The sequence below is a fragment of the Chiroxiphia lanceolata genome, chromosome 23 (assembly GCF_009829145.1).
Source record: "Chiroxiphia lanceolata isolate bChiLan1 chromosome 23, bChiLan1.pri, whole genome shotgun sequence".
NCBI lineage: Eukaryota > Metazoa > Chordata > Aves > Passeriformes > Pipridae > Chiroxiphia > Chiroxiphia lanceolata.
In genome coordinates, this window is record NC_045659.1 from 3,994,453 (window position 1) to 4,006,924 (window position 12,472).

Consider the following 12,472-nt stretch of genomic DNA (forward strand, 5'->3'; position numbering starts at 1 on the left):
AGCTGAGGGTTTGACCTGCAGGCATTTGCAAACTGTCCCAGGCACCGTCCTGGCTAATTACATTTGTGTCCGTGTCCAATGCATTTTGCAGATTTATTTTTGAATTCATTCCAGTGTTCTCTGCTTTCAGAGGGCTCTGCTATGTGATGATGTGCTTTGCCTTATATAGGGAGTGATATCAGCCTGTTCAGGACACCTCATCCCTACTCCCTCCCCCAAATATCCCCCCTCCCTCTGACAATGCCATGGGGTACAAGGCCCTCATTTGGTTCAGGACTGCTATCAAAGTCTGTGCAGCTGGAAGAATAACATGCTATGAAAAAACCATAGGCAGTACCCTGCTGGGTCAGATCTAATGGCTGTCTGTTCCTCTTCTTTCTCATCTGAAGTTCCTGGGAGTAGCTGGTTTTGCAAAATCTGTGGCTCAAAGTATTCTGTGCCCACTGGAGAGGCAGGCTTACATCCTGAATGGAGGTCTCCCTTCATCTCTCTAGACCATGGCATTCCTGCTGCTCTGCAGTGGAAACTGTGGAAGTTGCACCCTGGAAAACCAACAGGTGCATCAGCATTGTATTTTTCCTTGAGCTGACGGTGACCAAGTCTATTTGCAAGGATTTGATGTTTGGATCAGTGTATCTGATCTGTATGATGTTCATTGTTCACATCCACACTGCTGGATGGGCTGCTCTGTTCAGAGGTTGGTGGGATCTTTTTGAGGAGAGGTTAGTCAGAGGCAGGTGAAAGTCTCTGCAGGAAAAAGCCTACAATTACAGGCTTTAATTCCTCTCCATTGCTGGGTTTGAAGTGTGTCTTTCCCCACTTCTCTGTGCCCCATCTGTGCCTGTCAGAGAGCAGAGGGGTTCTGCAGTGTCCTGCTGCTGGGGGTCTTGACTGGGTTGGTGTTTTCCACCAGTTAGTTCCCTGCCTCCTAATCCAGGTGCTCCAGTGGCTGAGTGCAGAGCCACGAGTCCTGTCCCACTGATCATGGTGCCCAGAGCCCTGGAGCTCTTCAGGAATGTTAGATCATCAATCCACTTGGCTATTTCCTTTATCTAGACCTAATTCCTCTACAGTCCTGTCTCTTCTGGGTGCTTTTTGAAGCTGCTTCTTGTGAGCTCTCCTCAGCGCTGTCCTGAGCTCCCGGGCCTCGTTCGGTGCTGGTTTTCAAACAGCAGAACCCTCTTTTCTCATGTGTGTTCGTCCCTGAATCCTCTATTTATTTGTGTCCCTATTTATTAAAGCCTCCATCCCAGCCTCCTTTCCTCCGAGCCCGCGGGGGTGACGTGCTGTTAGCTCGGGGGGTGTCGGACGCCCCGAGTCCATGCGGCTTTCTCTTCTCTCCATGCCCTTGCCCAGATGATGGTGGTGACTCCCAGCGTGATCTCGCTGCAGGCTTGGACTCCAGGGAATACTGCCTGTCGGACCGGGACATTGTGGAGGTGGTGAGGACAGAGTATGTTTACACGCGCCCACCCCCGTGGTCGGACACCCTGCCCACCATCCACGTCGTCACCCCCACCTACAGCCGGCCCGTGCAGAAGGCCGAGCTCACCCGGCTGGCCAACACCCTCCTGCACGTGCCCAACCTGCACTGGATCCTGGTGGAGGACTCCCAGCGCCGCACCCCCCTCATCACCCGCCTGCTGCGGGACACGGGGCTCAACTACACCCACCTGAACGTGGAGACCCCCCGCAACTACAAACTGCGCGGGGACATGAGGGACCCCCGCATCCCCCGCGGCACCATGCAGAGGAACCTCGCCCTGAGGTGGCTCAGAGAGACCTTTAACAAAAACAGCAGCCAGCCCGGGATTGTTTACTTTGCTGATGACGACAACACCTACAGCCTGGAGCTCTTTGAGGAGGTAAGGCCCTGCCTGGAGCTCTTTGAGGAGGTAAGGCCCTGCCAAGGGGTGGGGTGAGTGTGGGGTGGGGGTGAAAAGTGCTGGGCACGTCCTCTCCTGAGCTCTGCCATCAGTCTGCTCTGGACAGTGGTCCCACTGCACCCATCCTCAGGTTTTCTCTGGGGCTTCTCTACCCTGTGTGTTTCCCAGAGTCATTCATCCAGGAACTAACACCACAGAATCATAGAATCAGCTGGGTTGGAAGGGACCTCCAAGATCATCAAGTCCAACCCTTGATCCACTATAGCTGCAGTTACTGAACCATGGCACTGATGCCACATCCAGTCTCTTTTTAAAAATCTCCAGGGACGGAGAATCCACCACTTCCCTGGGCAGCCCATTCCAATGTCTGACCACCCTCTCTGTAAAGAAATTCTTTCTTTCTATCTTTCTGTCTTTCTTTCTATCATGCGAGGTCCAGGAATATTTCTGTAGTGTTTCATAAAGCCAAGAGGAGAAACTCTTTGCAGTGTCTTCCCAAGACCTGTTTCATCTGCCAGGATGCCACTGATGCCATTTTCATAAAGAGAAATGAGCCAGTTCAGTCCTGGAACTGATAATCCCATGACTTTCCTCATTTCATATATGATGGAGCTCCTTCAAATCGGGTGTGTGAAGTAACAGGAACCCCAGTTTACCTGTGGCATGTGATTAGGAGGCAGCTTTCACTGCAAGGCACGCTAATGAGGAGCTGCCCTCCCCTGTGGGGAGCCTTGGTAGGGTTGGAACATCCCCTGCTGTCCAACATGCCTGTGCAGAAGCACGTGCCTAGAAGAGAAGGCTTGGCCATGCTCCTTCCACGCCACATGCTGCAGGAGATTCCCAGCTGGTTCCTGAGCTGGTGTTATCCACCTTCCTTCTCCAGCACTTGGCTGTCTGTTAATTCCTGTCAGTTCATGTCCCTGCACAGGACCCAAGAGTCTCACCCCCTGTGCCCCAGAGGATCAGCCAAACCCTCCTGGAGCTCTGGCAGCCTTGGGGCTGTGCCCACTGCCCTGGGGAGCCTGGGCAGTGCCCAACCACCCTCTGGGGGAAGAACCTTCTCCTGAGATCCAACCTGAGCCTGCCCTGACACAGCTCCAGCCATTCCCTGGGTCCTGTCCCTGGTCACCACAGAGAAGAGAATTTCAGCATGTCCTGACAATATTGTTGGGCTTGAGCAGGGGAAGGTTTCCATGTGCTTCCCCACCTTTCCTGTTTGTTCCACTCCAACTGGGGCTCTAAATGAACTCCTGAGCATCTCCCATTCTTTTGGAGGGTGTTACAGTGCCAGCTACACTGTTCCTCCCCTGGCTTCCAGCTCAGAAATTACTTGTTCCCTTGCTCTCCTGAGGCCAAACTCTTGCACAATGGACAAGAAAGGAGGATTGCTCCCTTGCCTGCCAGTTGCCAGTTTTCATACCAGGGATCTCCTGTTTATTTCCTCCTACATACCTCTTTCCCTTCCCTGATGGCTCTCACTTTAGCTTAGACAGCCACAGGAATACACACACTTTTAAAGCTGAAAGTGAATTCAAACTGAATTTCTTTCTTCCCCAGACCCCTTTGAGGTTGCTCTGGCAGCATCTTGAGACAGACTCCACACATGAATAAAGCAGAGAGGGTTCCTTCATTCACTCGTGTGCTTTGCTCGTAGAGCCTTCTCCTCTCTGATATGTCTCTGCAGTTGAGGTCACAGGGAGCTAAGGAAATGTGCTGTGAAATGCAGGAGACACACATTATTGCTCCCTGTGGACAGGGGCTGCCGTGAGCATCTGTATAATGCAGAAGGGCAAGTGCCAGAGCTTTTCTGCTCTCGTTTGCAGTAATTAGCAGTGATGAGATTAGCTCTGGGAGATCCCTGCTCTAAGAGACCCAGCTGAGAGCAGAACGGGAGGCTGAGCCTGCCAGAGAGCAGGGCAGGGTGCTGGGGGTGAGCTGAGTGGGCAGACTGGCATCCAAGGCATCTGCCTTGGCAAGTGCAGGCAGCTGAAATGGCCCCTGGTGGCTCTTCTCTATTTCTGGTGACTCTGTGGGGAGCAGAGGCATCCAGTGCTGTGCTGATGGGTGGGAGCAGCTGGAAAGCACCATGTCTGTGCTTCCCAGCTGCCCCCGAGGCTGTGACCTGCAGGGCCTTGCTCTAAAGATGCCTTTAGCCTTACCAGGGCCCATGGGCTGAGACTGAGCTTAAATAGCAGAGACCACCTTTCTTCCTAGATATGCCATTCCTGCATTCCCAGGATTGAACAAGGTGCTTCCCTGCTGTGCCTTGATTTCCCCAGCTGCTCCACGTGGAGCCCCCCAGCTCTAAAAACCTTTGGACAAAAAAATCCCCAACAACCCACTCATAAATCCCTGAGGCACTTACTATTGGCAGCTTTGTTTTTAGTGCTGAGCTGGTTCTGTGGCCATCCATTACCAGTGCTGTTTTTAGCTACCACTTTCCAAAGCACTTTGCAGAAACAATCTTCTTAACACCAATTTGTAGATGTTAAAAAGGACATTCTCCTTTATTCACCGTGCTGCACATTTGGAGGAGAGCTCCTCTAATTGAATGTGCCAAGTGACAGATGGACAGGGCTTTTTATTACACATACTGTTTACATATTCATTAGATACTCTTGCTTACTTAATACATATTCATTAGTTTGCTTTACATAGCCACACCTCTATTGGAAGTTCTTCTTTGGTCCTTCCAGGGTCATCTTCATCATCTGGACCTCAGTTCTTGAGCAGGTACAATGTCATTGTGTGCCACCACCAAAACTGAAACGTTTGTTCTTTATTTTATCTGGGTACACAGAGCTTAGTTTACAAAATCACAGAACCAACTAGGTTGGAAAAGACCTCTGAAATCATCGAGTCCAACCTGTGACCTGACACCACCTTGTCAGCCAGACCACATCCAGTCTCTTCTTAAACACCTCCAGGGACAGTGACTCTACCCCCTCCCTGGGCAGCCCATTGCAGTGTCTGATCACTCTCTCTGTAAAGAATTTCTTCCTAATGTCCAACCTAAACCTCCCCTGGCACAGCTTAAGACTGAGCCCTCTTGTCCTACTGGTTCCTGGGAGCAGAGCCCGACCCCCACCTGGCTCCCCCCTCCTGTCAGGGAGTTGTAGAGAGTCAGGAGGTCTCCCCTGAGCCTCCTCTTCTCCAGGCTGAACAGCCCCAGCTCCCTCAGCCTCTCCTCATGGGACTTGTGCTCCAGTCCCTTCCCCAGCCTTGTTGCTCTTCTCTGCACCTGCTCCAGCCCCTCCATGTCCTTCCTGAGCTGAGGGGCCCAGAGCTGGACACAGCACTCCAGGGGTGGCCTCACCAGTGCCAAGCACATCCTGGTTGTTTGAGTTACATCCCTTCTCTCGTTCTTGAGGACTTCTCTACGATTGTGTTGTTCCTTATTTGGGCCCTGTGAGCAAAGTTTCTGTTTCTTCTATCAGCTCCTCCAGCCGGGAGATGAGCAGCCTTTCACAGGGGGGTGATGGTGTCCAAGGCACAGGGGGTGCAACCAGGGCTGGCAGCTCTGGCGGGAGCTCAGGGTTGTTGGTTCCCAGGCGAAGGGGTTGTGTTGGTGTGTTGGGGGTGTTGGGGGTGTTGGGGGTGTCGGCAGTGCACCCACCTGCCCTTGTCTCCTGCCCCCAGATGCGCAGCACCAGGAAGGTGTCGGTGTGGCCGGTGGCCTTCGTGGGGGGCCTGCGCTACGAGTCCCCCAAGGTGAACTCGGCGGGGAAGGTCTACGGCTGGAAAACCGTGTTCGACCCCCACCGGCCCTTCGCCATCGACATGGCAGGCTTTGCTGTGAACCTCAGGCTGATCCTGCAGCGATCTCAGGCCTACTTCAAACTGAGAGGGGTCAAGGGGGGCTACCAGGAGAGCAGCCTGCTGCGGGAGCTGGTCACCCTCAACGACCTCGAGCCCAAGGCTGCCAATTGCACTAAGGTATGGTCTTGTCCCCGTGTCCCACCTGTGAGGGTGCAGGGGGGGAGGAAAAGACATTCAGCCCTATCATTTGGTCACTTCATAGAATGGTAGAATATCCTGAGTTGAAAGGGGCTCATAAGGATCATTGATTCAACTCCTGGCCCTGCACAGACGCCCCAACAATCCCACCCTGTCCCTCAGAGCATTGTCCAAACCCTCCTGGAGCTCTGGCAGCCTTGGGGCTGTGCCCACTGCCCTGGGGAGCCTGGGCAGTGCCCAAACAGCCTCTGGGGGAAGAACCTTTTCCTGAGATCCAACCTGAGCCTGCCCTGACACAGCTGCAGCTGTTCCCTGGGTGCTGTCCCTGCTCACATGGAGCAGAGCTCAGCACTGTCCCTCTGCTTCCCCTCGTGAGGAAGTTGTAGAGAGCCACGAGGTCTTCCCTCATTCTCCTCTTCTTCAGGCTGCTCCTCTATGTTTTCAGGGAGCAAGGAAGCTGGGAATGGGTGATTATGCATTAAAATGTGTGAAGGGCATTTATCTGTTTTGGTTGCAGGCTGCTAGCAGCTGCCTTGAAATATAGAGTTTTCTCTCCCCTGTAACTGTTCTTCTTTCTTACATTACCCCTAGAAGACATCCTTATTATTTTCAAAATGGCCTTGCTGATCCCCTGGAGCAGGGAATTCCATAGGTGAAATTGTGTCCCTTCCTTTACCTGAGCTCCTTTAGGGGGGTTTTGAGTGCTGGTACTTCTGTGGCAGCTGAGATTTGGCTCTCTGGACCCACGTGAGCTGTAACCCAGGAGCAGCAGCCACGGTGTTCCCTGGCTGCAGGGAAGGACTGTTCACACAGTCACTGCCTTGCTCACAAGTTGTCTTCTCCCTCCTGACATCTCTGCAATATCTGTGCTGTAGTTGTCCACAACAAGCTGGATCTTTCTGTGTCAGAGATAGAAATGTTTTAATGGCTGGGACATTGCTCTGAGCTCCGGGAGGCTTCCAAGAAGCTTCATTTTGAGGGGATTTTACTGCAGTCAGTTATTATTTGACTGTACACATTGCCTAGGAGCCTCCAGGTCACAGAGCAGGACCCTGTGTGCTAAATAATATAGAAACTCCTTGCCCTAAAGACTTCCAGTCTTAGATGGGAGACAACAGATGAATCTCTCTCTGGGATGACAGGTAAAGTGTGAGGCACAATGAGACAATGCTGGTTAATGTGACAGGCATCAATCACAGCCCATCAACCACAGAGGTGCTGTCAAGGAGTTTTGGAGCTTTCTGAGTGGGTCCCCTGAGCACTCAGGTGTGCAGGGGCTCCTCTGAGGTCAGAGCACTCTCACACCTTTGTCTGTAATAGGCACCATCCAGGCTGATTTAGGGAGTCTTTATTGCTTAATTATCCCAACAGGATTATTCTTTTTTTTTTTTTTTTTTTGCAAATAAGTTGTTACTGCCAAAAGTCTCAGGGTTGGATTCAGATCTCCATCCCTTTTTGAGTTAGGAAAAAAAAAGGTGACAAAAACCCTTTGTCTCTTTCCATCTGCACTGCTCCACAGCCATGGAAAAAACAAGGATCTCAGGGTTCAGGCAAGGAATCCAGCAGTAAGGGAGTTAAGGGAAGGAGCAAGTTTTTATTATCTGATACCTGCTGTGCCTCCTCTTTTAATCCACATGTCTATGGCTGTGCCTGTCCAACGCTGGGACAAATAACACAGCCAGTCTCCCAAGGGTGGGAAAAGAGATTGGGTTAAAATTAGATGCCTGGTTTTGGGCAGTGTGTGCCCTCCTAGCTAACAGGAAAGCACTGGCTGGAAATAATTCTGTTTCCAGCAGGCCAGGAGAGACGGACAGGTTGCTTTTAGGCTGGTGTACAGAAGATTAGGGGCGTTTACTCCGTGCCCAGTTACGCAGTCCTCGGTGTATTGTCCCTGCTGTAAATAGCTGCTGGAAAGAAGCTGTGTTCAAAGGCTGGAGATAGGAAATGACGGTCCTGGAGGAACACAGGGAGGAAGGAGAGGAAGGAAAAGGTTGTTTCCAGGCAGGAGGAGACAAATGGTGCTGTCAGCCAGGCTGCCGTGGCCGTGCTGTGACACGGGAGCTGCTGGGGTGGGGAGGGAGCAGGGATTGCTGCCCGGGAGCCGAAGCAGACTGTGTTTCTTTTCTTGGCTGGGCTGGGGAGATCTTACAAGGGTCCTTGTTGTGAGCTGAATGCTGTCTGCTCCTGGCGAGCTCTGAGTGCAGCTTTGCAGGTCGGGTTTGCCTCTCTGCCTTAGCTGGTGCCAGCAGCCTCCATTTCCCAGTTGCTGTTTTGCTTGCCCATTTTACTGGGAGCAGTGTCCGGACAAGCAGCAGAGGAGGACAGAAGTCAGCTGTAGTCTGGGGTCCTCTCACCATGAGATGGAAGCACAGACTCCTCTTTCACTGTGCTGCTGTGCTCCCATCAGTTGTCATGGTTTGCTTCGTTTAAACACCTGTTTGCAGCGAGGTTTACATTAAAAATTATGATGTGCTTATACAGAGTCATTAAGGAGGGATCAGAGAAATATGGAAGATAAGCATAGACATCTGTTCTCCAAAAATGCTGCTTTCCCTGTGTGCACTGCTGCTGCTTGTAATATTTATCAGCATTCAGCCCACAAAGGCACTCACCTGCAAAAAGCTGAAGCTTAGGCCAAAGGCCATATATCCTGCTTATTTTCAGTGATTTGGGAACTGTTCAAACTGAAGGAGAAAGTAAAGGAAATCAGTGTTACTTGCTGAGGAGAAAGCTATCCCTCCTTATCAGGAGGGAAGGGTTGGTTTCTCCTGGAGTTGTAAGGAAACAAGGCTTTGTTTTTCACTGTATTTCCGTGTTCTGCTGCTTCTGCATTTGCCCACACACACTCCCAGAGCAAACCCTCCTCTCTCCAATCCTCTGACACAGGAGAGAGGTCTGAAATTCTGTCTTCCCACGAGGTTGGTGTAACTGGGGGACATTCTGCTCCCCATTTTCTATTAACACCTTGGGAAAACAATCTGCAGCGTGCTCAGCCAGGATCACTGAGTGGCCCCAGCTGCTGAAAAAGCCTCAGCTTGGGCTGGCACAAGAGTACAGACCACAAAGTACAAGGTCATTGGAAACGAGGCATCTCATTCCAGCTGCTCCTGGAGCCACTTGTTTCCCCAGGGAGACGGGCATAGGTGGGTTTCTTCGGATGAAGCAGCTTTGAGTGCACTCAGGTGGTCTGGGTAGCAATTCCCTGGCATTGAAGTGGTGGCTGGAAGAAGTCTTTCCTGTTGCCTCCTTGTCTCTTGGCTGAGTAAAATCTGAGATGAAGTCTGTGGGTGGGCAGCTCAGTGTTCAGGTGGATCTCGTGGAAGGGGCTGTCTGGCAGCTCAGCACTGCCTGGGGATGGTGTCTCTGAGCTTCCAGGCAGGTGCTCGTGGGCACTGTGAATGCCACAGTGTGGGGAACAGGTTGTTGTCAGGCACAGGCTGGAGGACAGGGAACAAACCTGTCACTTCAGCTCGCTGTCTCCTTTTCTTCACATTTCATTCATTCTCCCTTTCAAATAACAATTATTGAAACCCTCCACGGAGGGTCTGTGTGCTTGAAACCCTGCGACCTCTTCCCACTTCAGCTCTCCTGTTTGCTTTTTAATTTCCTGTGGGAAGACAATGAATTATTCTGCATGGAGATGAATCTTTGTAATCCCCTGAGATCTGCTTTGAGTCCTGTGGTTCTGAATGGCAGAGCTGCAAATGATTGGAAGAGTTTCTCAGAAGTAGAGTTTTTTTCAAGTGGAGTCCCTCGGGTGACCTGTATGAAACCACTGCTCAGGGGAAGTCAGATCCTTGGTCCCCCTCACTCTTTGCTCTCTTGGTGCACAAGCCAAAGCTTCCCTGAGGCATAAAACAAGCTGCTTGTGGAAAAAAATCAAGCATTGGCTGAGAGGAAAAGCAGGTGTTTCTGTGCTAAATGGTGATCTCCCTCCCACGGTAAAGAGCACAGCATGAAAAAATGCTAAAAGCTGCTGTATCGAGCTGAAAACGTGGAAAATGGGTCCATTTTAGTTAATCTGATCTGTCTTTTTTGGCACTTGGCTTTAACAATGCAGAAGTGGGACCCACTTCAAGGGAAAGCTCCTGATGTGTCGTTGTGGTCTTGTTTATGGGGTGTGAGGCTCGAGTTGCTGGGCCATGAGCAGGGCTGAGTGTTTATGTGTCAGGAGGGGAAAGAGCTCTTACCTGCTCCTGCTGGAAAGGAGAATTGGCCACAGGAATTCTCAAGCACCTGGCCTGCACTAAGGTTTATATCTCCTGTTGTTGGATGAGGACCTGTAGCTGATGCCTGCAGAGCTCTGAGAGCCACTTGTGGGACCTGTTTGGTTTTGCCTTTTCATGGGAAGCAGCGCAGTAATTTGCAGCAGCGTTGCTGTGGTGGGTGAGCAGGGCTGGGAATAAAAGGGTAACTTTGATGAGCAGGCTCAGAAGTGGTTGTGGGGGACGATGAAATGGTTTTTTGGACCCACTCCAGCCAGCAGTTGGTCTCTACTGCCTTAGTATTAGGCGAGATTTAAGCCCTGCACAGGAGGTGACTGCTCACATCAGAGACAAATTTGGTCAAACAAGCTTCTTGGGAAGGCAGGGGTGCTCCCCTTGAACCAGGAGGGTTTGAAGAGTGCTTTGTTCATCCTTTAGAACACAGAGCGTGCCCTCGTTTTTCAGCAGAGCAGGGGCTGGGTGGGAATGGTTTGCAGACACTCGGATTCAGTGTGCAGAGTATTGTCATAGCAACCAGAGGGAAACCCCTGCAAGGTAGGAAATATCAACACACAGGTGAAGGGAGGCAAGAAACCTGCTCTGAGAGGATAAAGCTGCTCCCAGCAATCCAGGTTTTAGGAGCAAAGCAATAAGTATAATTGAGTCTAGTGAGGAGGAGAGTATTTTAAACAGCTTCCAGAACCATCTGAGCCAGCAGCACGGCACAGCTAGTAGAAACTATTTACCCATAATAGCCCCCCTGAAATGTTCAAACACCTCATATTTTGCCAGTTCTCCTCCACAGATGTTGATCTTTATGAAACGCTGCTGCCAAGACTGAGGGAAGCTTTTAGTAGAAGCTTCAGTTCTGTTTTAAGCAAGTTAGAGTGGGGATTTAATGTGATACCTGGTACAGAATAGGGGGTGGCAGCATTCCAAAGGAACTTTGGGGGGGGTGGTGGAATTTAGAGGGGATATAGTAGGGTAAGGATAAGGCTTGCTGGGTTATGAAAGGAGCCTGGAGCACATGGGAAGCAGGGATGATTCTGGAACCAGCTCCTGCATCGTGCAGCTCAGAGGCAGCAGAGGTTGCAGCAGCACTGCAGCAGCACTGTAAGTCCTTCTCATCTCAGTGACACCCTCACAGCCTTTTAGGATCTGAAAAGACTTTAAGAGTGAAAAAGAAGTGATAGTGAGGTCAAGGAGCAGGCTGATGTCTTCTCCCCAACAGTGGATTTTCAGGGACACACTGAAAACTTCATTTTACATTTCCCGCAGCCGAAGGCGATGGGAGCAGCTGGTGGTGCTCCTACAGCTGCCTCTTCCCTCTGATCCACCAGACCTGAAGTGCCAGGAATTGGCACTTCCCCTCTGAGCCAGGCAGGTGACTCCACTGGCCAAGGATGACAACCAAGAACCAGAGTGAGGAACTGGCTCTGTGGGGACACACGGATGTGATTCCCTGCTGGTGAGGGAGCTGCCCTACCCCATTGGGAGGCTGATGAGCCTTTTGAGGAAGATGGTTGATAACTGCACGGAAGGAGCAGGTTAATGTCCCACGACAGTACACTGTAAAATGGGCAATTTCTGTGCACTGTGCATCTTGCAGAGCAGCAGCTCTGCCTAAGTGAAGGTTTATGCAAAGCCCCGCTCAGCGGTGAATGCACCATTAGGCCCCGGGGTGGCTGCTTAAATTGCACTATTGATTTAATGTGCAGGAATATTTGTTAGTGCAGTGGAGAGGTGCAACTAATGACTTCTGCTGGCTTCTTCAGATTTTAGTCTGGCACACAAGGACAGAAAAGCCCGTGCTGGTGAACGAGGGGAAGAAAGGATTCACAGATCCCAATGTGGAAATCTGACTGTGCGTGGCTGAGCCGAGACCAACACCAGGTAAGAGCACATGTTTGTAACAGTAATGAGAAGCTGGACAATGGCAGGAAAAAGATAAAAGCTCTTTTAAATGAGCTTTTCTGTTTCCATTTTTCACATCTCTGACCTTCCCTTACTGCTAAACTTCTCCAGACCATTAGTTAACCTCTCTTCTTTTTAAGTTAATCAATATTTAAGACAGGCTGCTAAAGGGAAAATGCCTGGTGAGAGGCTGAGAAGGAGAAAAATGCAGGGAGTAGGAGTTTAGGTAGAAGTTATGCTGAAAAAAAAAAAAAAGCCTTGTCTAAACAAAAAGGTTGCCTTAACTGTGCTAATATAGCTAAAGGACAGGGGTGAAGGGTGGGGATTCATCCACCTGAGGAAAGCTAAAGCAGAATCAGCAAAAGGATTTTTAAGTCAGGCAGAAGCTTTCACTGAAGAGTTTAATTTTTATCCACATCAAAGCCACAGAGAGTCAGTGACAAGGTAGGGAGGGTGTGGATTAAAGCCCACTGAGGTGTTTGTTTATCCAAGGTGAGCATGGAGCGTTTT

The 12,472-nt window shown here is 50.8% G+C and overlaps 1 protein-coding gene across 8 annotated transcripts in view; it reads left to right on the top strand.

The window, feature by feature from the left end:
• Nucleotides 1–12,472, top strand: part of B3GAT1 (beta-1,3-glucuronyltransferase 1) — a 54,088-nt gene that overhangs the window by 38,370 nt on the left and 3,246 nt on the right. For 6 of the 8 annotated variants that reach the window (XM_032709440.1, XM_032709446.1, XM_032709438.1 and 3 more), the window contains 3 exons: nucleotides 1,357–1,865; nucleotides 5,526–5,822; nucleotides 11,824–11,941. In XM_032709440.1, the coding sequence (XP_032565331.1) occupies nucleotides 1,357–1,865; nucleotides 5,526–5,822; nucleotides 11,824–11,910 (893 nt within the window). In that variant the 3' untranslated portion in view covers nucleotides 11,911–11,941. The remainder of the gene's footprint in view (nucleotides 1–1,356; nucleotides 1,866–5,525; nucleotides 5,823–11,823; nucleotides 11,942–12,472) is intronic. The other 2 variants (XM_032709443.1, XM_032709445.1) reach the window with 1 other exon arrangement.